Source organism: Python bivittatus, unplaced genomic scaffold, assembly GCF_059951505.1.
Source record: "Python bivittatus isolate LINGU-HERP-01145 unplaced genomic scaffold, Pbiv_v1 ctg000170_np1212, whole genome shotgun sequence".
NCBI classification, from domain to species: Eukaryota; Metazoa; Chordata; class Lepidosauria; order Squamata; family Pythonidae; genus Python; species Python bivittatus.
In genome coordinates, this window is record NW_028277039.1 from 1,643,252 (window position 1) to 1,657,313 (window position 14,062).

Consider the following 14,062-nt stretch of genomic DNA (forward strand, 5'->3'; position numbering starts at 1 on the left):
CGTTAGAACATCTTGCCCTCGGAGGTGAGATTGGCCCCCTCACTCCTGGCCTTCCGAAGGGCCTTGAAGACCTGGTTCTGCCACTTGGCCTGGGGTGGGGAGGGATGGCTAGCCCCGTAGTGGCCAGCTGTCCGCAGCCTGATTTTCCATCTTCTTGGATTTCCCTTTTTTAGTATTGTTTTTAATTCTGGATGTATTATGTGTTTTAGATATATTTATAGTTTTAATGTTTTTTGTAAGTCACCCAGAGTCCCCTATTGTGGGGGAGAAATCCAACAAATAAATAAAATAAATAAAAATGCAAAAACTAATTAAAACTTCAAAATACAGTTGAGCACCACAAATGCCTTAAGAAAAGACCCAATCTTCAACCATTCTTCTAGAGCAAAATGCACCTGTATTCAACTCCAGGTGTTTACACCGATGCTTGACCTCTTTTGGTCTTTGTCTCTATTCCTGTAAGTTTACCAACAGCTGTTGCTCTTCAATTGCAAGAGAAACCATGTATTAGTGATTGGAAAAATTCTGGCTTAACATTCACATTTAGTTCTGACTTAGCACATTTTCTGCCTCCAAACTTCTTGTTGTTATTATTTATTTCAATTTATTATAGCAGCCCACTCCCATAGACTCTGGGCAGCTTACAAATACAAAACAATAAAACAGTTACGAACATAACAACCCCACAGGCAGCACAGATTAAAACAATCAAATAATAATAAACCAAATGAGGGGTCCCACAAACACATCACCCCCAGGTCCAAGACCAAAGGCAGGTTTTCAGTGCTTTTTGGAACCCCAGGAGGATGTTGTCCCTATGGGGGGGGGGTTCCAGAGGGTGAGGGCTGCAATGGAAAAGGCACTTTCTCGGTCCCATAAGGCAACATTGAAGAGGAAGGGCCCGGAGCACACTCGCGCTGCCGGAACATAATGGGCTGGCAGAAACAGAGATGCAGTATCGCTCTTCTGGCCATCAATGCAGCCTCTTGTGGGGTCAAGCAAGTGCTTAAGCCAGGCCCCAAAGGGCAAAAGGTAACACCTTTAGGAAATTCTTCTTCCTCTGAACTTCCATTCCTGATTCTCCCTGCATAGCTCTGGAAACAGCTCTTAGGTCCTGGCAGGCCTGTGGCTCAGCCCCAGGATTTCCAGGCCAGTGCTGGGACAGTTCACAGAGCCTCTGGCCTTTGGCCACACCGTCTCCAACCTCTGGAAACTGCAACGGCATAAGGCCAATTGGCTCTACTAAATCACTGCAGCTAACCAGAGCAGGGAAGAATTAGCAGGCTGGACTTCCTATAAGTCCATAAATAACATTTGGGGGAGGAGTGTCCTTCAGGAGAATATTGGCAGTAATTCCCCTCATCCCCCAAAGGTGAGGCTGTTGAGGGATTTACAGGAGCCGAAGTTAGCACTACCTGGAGGGATCCAGATTAGGGAGGGCAACTAAAAACATTTTAGTTCTATATAATGTGGCCATACCAAATTTCTCAACCAGTATTTTGATTTATTGCATTCAGTAGCTCCCTTCTTGTACCTTGAGAATGTGAGAAAAACATCTCCAAATTACCTAGTTTCATGCCCTTCGGGGGTACAAGGTTAGTCTTTTTCCATAGCCTACCCAGTTCCTATCCAGAATGCAGGGAATTAAACATGGATAACACTGGGTTTACTTTTTCCTCTTCTTGTGGATTTGGCCTATCTGAACACCACGGTCCATTCAAGGCTGCTGTTGTGCCTTTGATGGACAAATGAAGGGTTGGGGTGCTTTAACTGCATGGGAGATATCCTACTCTAATGGTGCGTACGGGTTTCTTATTTTGTTTCTGTTTATGGTCTTTTCCCCCCACAATTCAACCAAACAAACTGAACAACCTGAAAGCAGCTCCAGAAGTCACTTATCCAGGGTGCTTTGGAAAACCACTTGCGGCTCCTCCTTCCTGTCAGTCAGCTAAGACTGAAAATGAGCTAAGACAGGCCCCAGGCCCTTCTCTTTCCGTGAGCATCTCAGTCCGCGGTCCATCTGTCTCCCAACGCTGCCTGACAGACCCCGCAGTGGCTGCCCTCCCATGGCAGCAACTGCTCAACATCCGGGAGAAGCCAGTCTGGGGGCTTTAGGGTTGAGCGGACTTTCCATACAGCAAATGTGCCTACAAATGTGCCTGGCTCTGAGACAAAAAGGCAGCCTAAATACGCCCCGGGGACGCGGTGGCGCAGCGGCTTAATGACGCTGAAAGTTGCCGGCCAGAAATGGTCGACGCTTCAGCGGTTCGAGTCCAGCCTCCGCGTTAGCAGGGTGAGCTCCTGTTTCCTCCCCAGTTCCTGTCAACCCAATAGGTCGAAAACTCACGTGAGTAGATAAATGGGGACTCTCACTCCGGTGGGAGGAAAAATGCTGGCGACGCCTTGCAAAAAGGAGTTGGGAGCAGTTGCCGGTAAGTGCGAAAAACCGCACGCGCCCGAAAAGGGCGTGAAGCAACGGAAACCCCGCCTCCTGCGCTCGCCAGCTGGGCTCTGCCCTAGGAAGGCGGCTCTGGCAAACCACTTCTGAAACAATTGCCTTGAAAACTGCAAGGACTCGTCCAAGCAGTCACTGCAGAGTCAGTAACGACTGAGCGCAGATTAAAAAAAAAAAAAAAAATACGCCCCAGAGGTGAGAGAGATGAGCCAGCGCCTGACCTAGCACCTTCCCAATTATTCTTACACGTGCAGCCCAAGGCTTGGTGCCCGCAAAAGGGTTCGATTCCAAACAGCTGCTTGGAAGCAGAGTCAAGACCTAATCCACATCACGTTTTCCTCACTTTTCCTTTGGATGTTTCTTTCCTCTTTAAACTGAGTATAAATCATATCAAGGCAGAGAATGCACTTAGCTGGCATTTGGTTCTTTTCTTCCTGTTCTGCGTTAACCATGGAACCCTTCTGGGCACAAAGATAGGCTTGGCCAACCTCATAACCACCACATGCTTTATCTGTAGTTGTATACAGAGCCAGGCTAATGTTTCTCTACAATCAAAGCTCTGTAAACAAACTTCTTGATTATGCATCAAGGCACAACACCAAGCTTTATACCCTTCCAGAGTTGCATCAACAGGTTGGGCCTGGCCCCTTCACTGCTGAGCAAAAGATGCAAGAACACAAATATTTGTTTTTTCTAAAAGAGCAGTCACACCAGTGCTCCCTTAGCTGGAAGCTTTGCAGATGGCCATTGCTTCCTCCGGTAAGTACCTCTGTCCGTAAACCATTTTAATAGCCATATTTCCCCCCCCCCCAATTTGGAATCTTGGGGCTTGGGGGAACGCAGAGCAGGGCTGCCTGGGGGAGATGGGACACTCTTGACCAGCACATGGGCTTCCAGAGGCTTTAGAAAGCCAGCACTGACTAGTGTGGTGGTTTGACAAAATAAATATAGCCCATTAAAAGAAAGCCACAAAGTTTCTGAAATGGACCATGAAGAAAATTGTCTCTCCTTTTCTTCATTTTAACTGTGGTTCACCCTCGGAAGGGCCGGACGCCAGCAGGAGTGCTGACAGGCCAGGTGTCTCGCGTTAAGGACAGACATGTCCAAGGCGTCCCACCCACAGCCTGTCATCCTCCAGATGAGCCTCCGACAAGACAAAGTCCTGCAGCTTGAGGAAGACCTGACCTGGCTCTCTCCCACATTTGGAGAGACAGATGTGCAGCTTCCCCAGGCAGCTGAGAATTGGAGTGGAATGAAATGGAAGCACATTCGGTAGGACCTGGACTGGCAGAGGTCTGGAGGGCCGTGGTCCTGAAATGTGCTCGTTGGAAGGGTTGCTGCTGCTGCGCCGAATGCGAATGCAGCGGCGCCTCTGACCATGTTTGGAAAAGGGCTGATCGTGCCCATCCCAAGCTGGCTGATTATTGTTCCTGGGCTTCTATCGCAGAGGGAATGAGAAAATCTTATTGCCAGATTTGCAACGGACTTCAGTCCCAGGGATTCGCAGAAAGTATGAAGAGTCCTCAAATCCATCCACAATCTCCTGCAACAATAGGAAGGTAAATTAAGATATGACAAGCCCCGGGAACAGCATAGCAGAATTTTTCAGAACCACCTTTTGCCTGCTGGCTTTGCTCAGTTCTTTGGCTGTCAACTGGTCCCCAACCTCATTCCAAGTTGTTTAAAGCCTTTCCCTGCAGATACCAGGAACCTTCTTCACATGTGCTTCCATCCCAGTACCCTGTTCAGCCTTCCACCACTAAAACAATTAAAAGAGGGCCAGTCTCTTGGAAATTTCCTATGATGGGAAAATGCTGGGCATGTTTTATCATCACAATGTGCTACCTTGGCATAGCTGCAAGTTGAAAAGGTGTGTCAAGAAATGCAAAGATTTTATAAAGCCAATCAATGCATGTCACTGTCTTCCACTGTAGCCCTCAAAGCCTGCTGGGTCTTTAAACCCACTCCAGGCCCCACGAAAGAAAGGTAAACAAACAGGATCTTCCATCCTTACTGGTAGAGATCTGAGCTTAACACAGACCCACCTTGAACTTGTCTCAAGCTTGAAACAAGTCCATTTCAAAAATGGGGCACTCCTGATATGGTCAGAATGACTTGTGTGGAGGCCCAACAGGTTTTGTGTACCTCTGCTAAAGGCTTCCAGTCTGGTTACCTGCAACTCCTGAATACATTTGCCTTCAAGTGCTTCCGACATGTTCCCCACACACCAGGCGAGGCTGAGGTGGAACGAGGGATCCTGTGAACAACAGTCAGTGGCCAAGATCAGAGGAAGGTCCACCAGCATAGCCAAGCACAAGCAGAGAATGACCACCCCAGGCTCAGAGAATTGACTGCCAACATTTCAATTATAGCAAACTAGAGCCGTATCTTTTATTCTGCATTCCAACATAATTCAGAATTCATAAAAAAAGAGGGGTAAAAGAATCAAATATTGCTAACTGAATAATGACTCCTCAAAGCACAGTGAAGGGGAACAAGAGGAATGTAGCTGCTGGAAGTGCATTTAAATAGCTATTTGATTATTTGACATTTACTGTTCAGCTTCCCCCAGAGACTTCGTTCTAGAGCAGTAACTTCTTCCCTTTCCATCTTCCCTGAGAAAACTGCAAGCCTCACCTTGTAAAAAGGCATTAGGTTAAATTCCTCCATAACTTGATCCACTTCTGAAACCAACTCCAGGATTTGAGAATGTCCGGAAGAGACCTCTAAGCCAACAAAGGTCCTGCAAGAGTTTTAGAGAATAACTTGCAGCGGCTCTTCCACAGTCAGCATCTTGCATGATGACCATTCTATTCCCAAAACTAAGTGAAGGGGCACTGGGAGAAAACTGAGAGAAGGTTCTCCTTCATGTGATGCCAAACTTTTCCTTTTCAGAGGAAAAGGAAGGGGTAGCATAAAACTAAAAATCACTTTTAGGTAAAAAGACGACTTTATTAAAGAAGCACCATCTGCATTAGCAAGGGAGGATTTAATGGAGAAAATCGGCTGAGCAAGGACGCCCTGGACATTGGCAGTGGCTGAAAGGAAGGGAGGGGAGGCTCAGGGAAAAATTTGGGGCTGGTGGAATATGCTGTGCCTGGAACTGCAAGGGGAGTTGTTCTTGTTAAGGTTAACAGATGCCCCTCACCCCAGTCTGTTCGGTGGAGGGCTGATTTGTACAGACATTTCCAAGAAAGCTCCTTTCCCTCTGCCAGTGATGGCAGCCTCTTATACTCTGGCTGGAGGCCAACTTCAGTTCTCTTCAGGACAGAGGCACATCCATTCAGGCACCAAAGAATTTGGAATCTTAACGGTTGTAGACAAAATGGGACCAGGTACTGTCCTGGAGTAGGAAAGTGCACACTGAAAGTGCTGAGACTGTTAGGATGTTCTCATGGGAAGAAGAGCAAATCGCTTATCTTCAAACAAATTGTTATGGCTGCAGAAGTCACGCCACCTGTATCAGCCTTCGAGTTTGCACGTATGCTGCTATGTACTCCCACCTATTGGCATCTTCATGCTAGTTACCTAAGGGGAGGTGCATAGTGTCAATAAATTGTGGGTGAGTGTATGCTTCAGGGCTAGTAGGTTTTAGTCATCATGTAATCATTTTATAGGTTATGTAGTCGTAACTAATACCTAAGTAGTCTGCCTCTTCTCTGCGAGTTTTTGGCTAAAGACTTTGGAGTTGAACTTGTGTATTGGATAAGTTTTTTTTAAGTCTTGGATGCCACATAAATGAGAAGAAGCGATTTTATGTAGTTTTATTTTCCTCAATAAACAAACATATATTGTTTATAACTTCTGACTGGCTTTATTTGGAGAACAAGATAAAGACATTGGATTCGTTAAATCTCTCTAACACTGGTGTGTATTTTTGGTGTGGAACGTACTCATACCTCCACTCTGCCTGACAGAGACCACACGTGTCTGCCCTCTCTCAGCACGTCCTCTGGTCTCCCTCTTCACCCTCCAGAAATATTTTGCTAATGCAACTGAAGCAATGTTCCCACACTAATAGCAGATTATTATTTTTTTTAATTTCTAGCCCACAACACAATACTATCCATGGCTCTTTGAGGGGGAGATCTACAGTCATTCACCCACCTGGTTTTGGTCTGGTTGGTATAAACCTTCACTTGATCTGCTCTGCAGATGAACCTGAAACATGGCAGAGAATCCATCTAATCTGGGAAATGAAAGGCAGAAACAAAAGAACTCCAGGCCACAACTGCTTCTTTGGTTCTCCATGACTTCCTGGTGATGCTCCCAAGCTTCAAACCCAACTCAGTTATGCTAATTTAGTAACAGGGCTATTTTTTCCTCATGCCTTGTATGCTAAGATTTGGGGATGTGAGAGGCAGATGCTCTTCTGACCTTTTTAAAGATGATCATCACAGTTAATGATGGTGATGGAAGCCTGCGTGTTGCAAAGCAAATCACCAGCCTCCAGCATCACATTTATCTGCAGCAACACCTTGGGCCCCCAGAGCCCTGCTGGGATAGCAGGTGACATTCTGGCAGTGTGTCTGCTGCATGGTAAACAGCAACTTGGTCATGCTGGCCACACCATCCCAAGGGTACCCCCTACATATTATCAAAATTCCAGAAGCATCCCTGACCCCCAGATTGCCAATTTCCACATGGGGGGAATACAACCGAGGACTCCTTAAGAACAGGTGGCTCTCGGGCATCATGACCTGCTGAGCACGAGCGTCTGTAAGTTCAGCGAGGAGGGGAATTGAGCCACTACAATAGCAAGCAGCTCCATGATTTTTTTGCTCTCTTGTCACAACTGGTGACAATTAGCAGTGTGCCTTTCTACCATTTTGAGGCACGGAACACAAAAAACTATTCATAGATGTAACACATTTCTTTTAAACAAAAACAGGAATCTTTCCCTCAGAAAGGCCCATGCAAAGCACAGGAAAAAAGCAGAAACTTCTGGCCCCACAAACACGTAACACACTTTGCATCATCGTTGTCCTGCTCTTTTGTGAACGTAGAGGGAAAGTGCCACTGCTTGCAGTGACAGCAGGCATCCCCTCCTGCTGGTTTTTGGGCATGCTTTCCTTCTCTCCAACTGGCTGTTTACCACACACCTGAATGGGCCTCTGCTTCTGCCTTCCCTGTCTTACCTGCTCCTGAACTGCCTTACCTGCTCCTGTCAGAAGCCCACCTGTCCTATGAACAACCTCCCCAAATGCAGCCTGTTAGGCAGGCATCACACACAACAGGAACTCACCGCCTGTGTGGCCCACGGGCCTCACCTGTGGAAGGAAGCCAAGCGTTCCTTGAGGGACTGGACAAAAGGGTCGATCCAGTGATGGCGCAACACCACCCCTTGGGAGAGACTGATGTGGAATTCCTCCTGTCCCATCAGCAGAGGCATGTAAGTGCGCCCGCACAACAGGAGGAGCTGCAGTAATTCCAGAAAATCCTCCCCAGCTTCATCTGTAGAAACAGCAGAGCTCTTAAACTGTGTGACCCTGTCACTCCTTTTCCTGGTCTCAAATAACATAACCCCAGCCCAAAAAACCCAGACTCTGTTATTTTACAAAAGCGTCTCAGCAGCAACAGTCGCAAGCTGGATCCTTCACTCACAAATAAGCAATTACTAATTGCTCCCTTACCCCCAGGATATGCCCAAATGACCCTCAGTTTAAGAACCACTGCCTTAGCTGCTTTCTGTCCTGGGCAAGAATGCCAGAAAGGACCAAGTTGTACTTTGAATCTTAGGGTTAGCCTTGGAGGTCTTCCACCATCCCCTGCCTAGGCAGTAATCCTCAGATCCACCCCAGTCCCATAACTTCAGGAGGCAAACTGTTCCACTGCTTAATAGCTGCCATGCTCAGGAACTGGCTCCTTATTGCAAGTCTGGGTCTCCCTCTGCAAAGCTTCCACCGGTCGGCTCCTGTCCTGCCCTCGGGAGCTTTGCAGAATAAATCTACCCCCTCTGCCCTGGAAGACTGCATTCAGGCGCCTTCTCTTCTTTAGGCTAAACGGACCCAGGCGCTCCAACTGCTCTTTGTGGGATTTGGCCCCAAGCCCCTCACCCTCCAGGGGCTCCTCTCGGCACTCTTCCAGTTCCTCCGCGTCCTTTCTGCAGGGCGGTGGCCAGAACTGGGCACGGGGCTCCAGGCGCGTCTGACCAGAGCGGAACAGCCGCTTCCCGGGGTCCTGACACTCCCCCCCCGTCGATGCAGCCCAAACTGCACTGGCTCTTTTGGCAGCAGTGGCACATTGCTGGCTCATGCTGAATCTCTGGTTTAACAAGACCACCAGATCCTTCTCGGAAGTACTATGTAAGCCAGCAACCGCCTGTCTTGTACCTGCGCATCTGGTTTTTCCTGCCTAAGTGCAGAACTTGACATTTCTCTCCACTGAACGACACGTTGTGGGACAGGGACCATCGTTCAAGACCGCCAACATCCTTTGGAGCCCTGAGCCTGTCTTCTGGGGTGTTAGCGATCCCCTTGCAGCTTTATGTCATCCACAAATTTTATTACCATCCCTTCTACTCCCTCATCTAGATCATTTACGAAGATGTTGAAGAATACTGGGAACCCCAAAGTACCCCACTGCATACCTCCCTCCATGCAGACACAGACCCATAAAAGACCACATGTTGGCTACGGCTGTTCAGCCCAACTGTGAATCCACCTGGTAGCGGGACCATCCATCCCACATTGTTCCAGTTTATCAAGAAAGAGGCTGTGGTGTGATTTATCAGATGCCCTTACTGAAACAACCTAAGTATGCTACATCCACAGCATTCCCTTGGCCCACTAATCTAGTCATGTTGTCAAAGAAAGCAAAAATAATTGTCAGAACTTCTGAACAAACTGTTTTTGCACATATTGTGTTATAGTAAAAAGTCAATAAGAAACAAATCAGAAAAGTCCTAGACCAATATATTTGCCTTGGAACCTTTGCTTTGGTCTTCTGTGTACAGCATTTGGGTAATACTGCCAGCCTGAGCCTATTACACAAAACGCTTTCAACTATAGGCCTTCTCAGTAGTGACATTCTGATTCTTAATGGGGAGAAATTAGTTTTGTTTATGTTTTATTGCACTACCTAGGCATAAATAAAAAAGTGTTTGCAGTTCCTCAAATTTTGCAGTGCACCTCTCCAGTCAACAAAGCACCTGTTAGGGAAAAGTAATGCACAAAACACGACATATTCAAGAAAAAGTATACAAGACCTATTACATTTTTTTCAGAAACCCAAAACTGCTTCAAAAATGTTTGGAAATGTTAGATCTCTAGGCAGATCAGAAACATAGAAAGCTACATTCTAGTGTTGCACTTTGCTCAAGACAACCATGTAGATTCCCAACGGAAGGGCCAATCTTCCACTTCTTTCTCAGGGAAGAGAAGGGAGAAACATAGAGACTTACACGGTACGTACACATGGGTTGCCCAGTTGCCTCGTTCATGAGGATATGTCCGCAGGCGGCCTCCATGTTTACTGCTGTCATCCACCACTGTTTCCTTCTCTTCCTGATCTCTGAACATCCTCCGCACACTGTCTGGCATGGGGAGGGAGGGCACTGCAGCTCTGCATGGTGGATGGAGAGAGTTGACAGCCTAAACATTTTCTTCTCAAAGATCAGAAGACAAGCAGCCTGTAGACAGACATTGCATAGGCTCCAATCCCTGTCCAAGAGCAATGAAAATGAGCACCACTTATGCAGTTAAGGATGAGATGCTGGAAGTCAGAGCGTGCACGGAAAAGAGGCCAGGGTTAAGGTTAGGGCCTAAAAGATGACCAGGGCCAAGACACAGAGTCTCCTCCCCACTGATATCAAGTGAACAAATAGGAAAAATAGAAAAAAATAGTTCCGATTCTGGGCATGCACTGTGTAGCATGTCTAGTGAGGAAATTTCTCAGTCTTCAGGAAAAAGCTTCCAGTCATAAAAAAAGTGACTTGATGGCTAGGTTGTACAACATGTTTCACTGGGTTAGAAATCAGAACTGCCTTTTCAGAACATACTGATCCTGGCTAGTTTGAACTATGGTTAGCTTTTTTGTGGTTTTACATGTACTGTACCAACCCAAGAATGGTTCAATTCAATAGATGAGTGAAGTGCATACTGTGGTCGCAACCTTTGTACAGTAATGTCAGTTTTCCACACCAGGATCAAGAAAGAATAATCTGCCCCAGATATCTGGATGCTGCCTTTGCTGTTAATGGAGCCCCCGATCTCTTTCAACGTTAGGAACCAAAACTTCCAGAACATGGCCACACAGCCCGGAAGACCCACATCAGCCATCTTTCAACAAGATTTGGAACCTGAAAAGTTGTAGCAGAGGATCACCTTTTATCTTCCTCATGATGCACTATTCTAACTAAAACGGTTTTATGACTATAGATCCACATGTTCCGGCTTTAGGCATTATTAACGAAAGCCACTCCAAGTTTGAGCAAGACACCAACGCCACAAAGAGAGACACAACCGCACTCTCGCCCCACTGCCTGCAAGGGTTCACACGCTGCCAAACGCCCCCGTTCGCTTAAGGATGCTTTACCCGATCGGCCCCGGCTGGCTGCGTTCGCTCAGCGCACCCGGGCTAGAGCGGACCCCCAGAAGGGGGGCTCGGACTCCAGAGGGCTCCGCGAACCTAGCCCGGAAGCGAGGCCTCCGGCCCAGCTGCCACCCTCTGGCCTACAGGACGGGCGCGGGAGAGCGGACGGCACCGGCGAGCCAGAGGCCCGCGGCTTCGTCCCCGGCTCCCCGTTCTTCGGAGAAGCCTGACAGCCGCGCCCGAGCCGAGGGGCCCCGCCAGCACCCCTCGCCGGGAAGCGCCGCCGGCTCACCTGCTGCGTGGAGAGGAGGAACCGCGGCCGCCCGCCGGCGCCCGCCGAGCGCCCCCGCTGCATCTCTCCCGGGCGGCGGCGGCGGCGGCGGCGGCGGCGGCGGCCTCACTCTCGGCCTCGCTCTCGCCAGAGCTGCTGTAGTCGACCAGCGCCGCGCTCATGGCCGGAAAGCAGGAGAGCGACCCGGAAGCCGAAGCGCCGCGCCTGCGCAGAAATGACTTTCTGCCTCGCCGGTGGGGACTTGCGGTTCAGAGTCAGGTCCAAGCGAACCGGCGCCGACTCGTCACGCTCAGTCTCGGGCGCTGCGGGCCCCTCAGCAACCAGGGGCGGGGCGGGCGGAAGCGGCGGCGTTGGTGCGACCCATCCAGCCCGGAGCAGGCGGAAGCCTTGTTTCCCCCAGGCTTCTCCGGGCGGGAGCGGGGAGCCCGGCGGACGGAGGGCTGAAGCTGCGGGAAGGCGAGCCGGCTCCTCTTAGGAAGCGCTTCCGGCGCCCGGGCTCGCCTTCAAGCCACCCGCTGCCAGGAGACCCAGAGCCGCCCCGATGGCGGGCGGGCGGGCGGGCGGGCGCTCCGCGGTCGGAACCGGGTCCCCGCAGCCGCGCAGGAGGCGCCGCGAGATCGCCCGGCGCCGCGGGGCCCCTGCTCCCAGCCGGGAGATCGGGGGCGGCTGGCCAAGGGAGGCTGCCGTGCGGGTGGGACGACGGAGGGCCCTCTTCGCCCACGCCGCCGGGGGACAAGACGGCGCCACCGGGACCCCCCCTCGCCGCCAACGCGCCGGGCTTCCTGCAAGGTGCCTCCGCTTAAAACGCTTCTGCGCTATTCAGGTCTGCTCCGGTACGTCATAGATTTGCGCGGAGTTAGATACTCGTCTTAAAGATGAAGAAAAGCGCTTGGTGTGCGTGTTCTGTCCCATACAGCATGGGCCACTGCGTTATCCCAGTAGAGCTCAGTTAAAAATGGAGAAGGGAGAAGGTTATGGTCGTGGTGCATCGAGGGAGGGAGGGAGGAAGGAAGGAAGGAAGGAGGAGGCCATCTTGCCCCCTGAGGTGAGATTGGCCCCCACTCTTTTGGCCTTCTGGAAGAGCATCAAGAACTGGCTCTTTCAACTGGCATGGGGACCCAGTGGGGCTTTGCAGTACTGAGGGTAGTTGGTGGCTTGAGGACGCTCTCCCCATCTTTTAGCTTTCTATATTTTTGTAAAGATTTTTATTGTTTTTTATCACTTTACTTGTGAGCTGCCTAGAGTCACTTATACAGTGAGATGGGTGGTGTATAAGTTTGAAGAAAGAAAGGAAGGAGGGAGGGTGGGGGGAGGGATTAATAAAAAATAGATAAGAGAAAAAAAGAGAGTTTGCTTTTGTAACCATAGAGTAAGAGATAATTTTGTATTTGTAATTATACTTGCTATAAAGGAAATGGAAGCAACATCTTTCTATTTTTTCTTTTTGCACTTTTGACTTTTTCTTTGTTCTTTCTCTTTTCTTTTTACTTTGTATTAGTTCTTGTTAGTTTTTATCTTCTGTTTAAATTTTTTAATAAAAATTACATTAAAAAAGGAGTGTTGCATCTAATTTGCCTCCCCTCCTTTCATGAAGGAGAGTGTCTGAAGGGGGGGGGGCTCCTCCAGAGGAGAGCAGCCAAGATGACAAGGGGCCTGGAAGGAAGACCATGAAGAACAGTTAGTGGCCTTGGAGCTGCTGGCCAGGAGAAGAGGAACCCTGTGGGGAAGCTCCCTTAATGCATTTGAAGAGCTGTCATATAGAAGGCAGGGCAGAACTGCTGAAGTTGTTCCAGAAGCCAGACAAGACATGGTGGGCTTGGGTTATGAGAAGGCAGTGCCTGTTGGACATGAGGAAATACTTCCTAACCATGAGATCTATTCAGCAATGGCTGAGCTTGCCTCTGGAGGTGGTGGACTCTTGTTGGCTGAAGGAGGCAGAGGGCACCTGCTAGGAGTGGATTCCTGCCTTGGGTGGGGGTTGGGCAAGATTACATGACATTGCTTTCCATGAATCTATTCTATTTCTAACCCCAGGAACTCCAAAATCCTGCTCGGCCCCCAGAATCACTATCAAAACCTCACCTCTAGGCATCTAGAGTCATGTTTAGTACACCCCATGGGCATTTTACCAGGGGATAAACCTTTCTCTTGGCATGCGCAACATGACAGTGTCGTTCAAGGGACGGATGCTGGCCTGTAGGCAGAGTAGGGACCCGGTGCAGCCAGGATGATGCCCTGTTGGCACATCAGGATCAGGACAAAGAGGACCTGGTAGTCTGGGGCTATCAAGGCTGACCTGAGAGAAAGGAGTCACCACCAGGCTGAAAGCCAAAATCCAGCCCCCAATTATGTCTCTGAAACAATGTCTTTGCCCCAGTCTGTGGAACAGTAAACTCTTATTTGAGCTTCACCTTTTGGGAGCTGGAACCCTTCATTGACCAACTTCTGAGCCCAAATTGCCCAAGAAAAAGACAAACTGCAGCTACATGTGACCACAGAGCAGAGATTTGGGTATTTCTGCAATACTGTACATGTTGCACCAACTTCAGATCTGTGAGATGGCCTGGTTCAACCAGCATGCTAAGTCATAATGTGGCTTTAGTTTTGACTTAGCAAGTTTCATGAACCCAGGCATTGTGCTTTATAAACGAGTTCAAGGCTTAGTACCTTGTAAAAATCGAGCATTACTCAGATTATAGCTTAGCATTATACGTGAACTCAGGTCCTGTGTGCACTTTAAACTCAGGAACTTTGAAGAAAGAGCAACTGAGGTTTGCGCGTCA

At 49.0% G+C, this 14,062-nt stretch overlaps 1 protein-coding gene across 1 annotated transcript; it reads right to left on the reverse strand.

Annotated features, from left to right (window-relative positions):
* Window positions 1–766: 766 nt before the first annotated feature.
* Window positions 767–11,591, reverse strand: USB1 (U6 snRNA biogenesis phosphodiesterase 1). Its single transcript, XM_088135498.1, has 7 exons — window positions 11,280–11,591; window positions 9,858–10,018; window positions 7,726–7,909; window positions 6,563–6,616; window positions 5,093–5,198; window positions 4,629–4,712; window positions 767–3,998 (listed from the first exon to the last, which is right to left on the reverse strand). Exons 1-7 carry the CDS (start codon window positions 11,438–11,440, stop codon window positions 3,894–3,896), a joined length of 855 nt encoding a protein of 284 aa, XP_087991624.1. The 5' UTR covers window positions 11,441–11,591; the 3' UTR covers window positions 767–3,893.
* Between the last annotated feature and the right edge of the window lie 2,471 nt (window positions 11,592–14,062).

Excerpts from the sequence above, each read along its gene's own strand:
- USB1 (XM_088135498.1), bottom strand. The coding sequence starts at position 11,440 with ATGAGCGCGGCGCTGGTCGACTACAGCAGCTCTGGCGAGAGCGAGGCC. Across the intron at positions 6,617-7,725 it reads CGCTTGGCTTCCTTCCACAG|GTTCATCTGCAGAGCAGATC; the intron begins GTGAGGCCCGTG and ends GCCATGTTTCAG. Across the intron at positions 4,713-5,092 it reads ACCTAATGCCTTTTTACAAG|GATCCCTCGTTCCACCTCAG; the intron begins GTGAGGCTTGCA and ends TGTTGTTCACAG.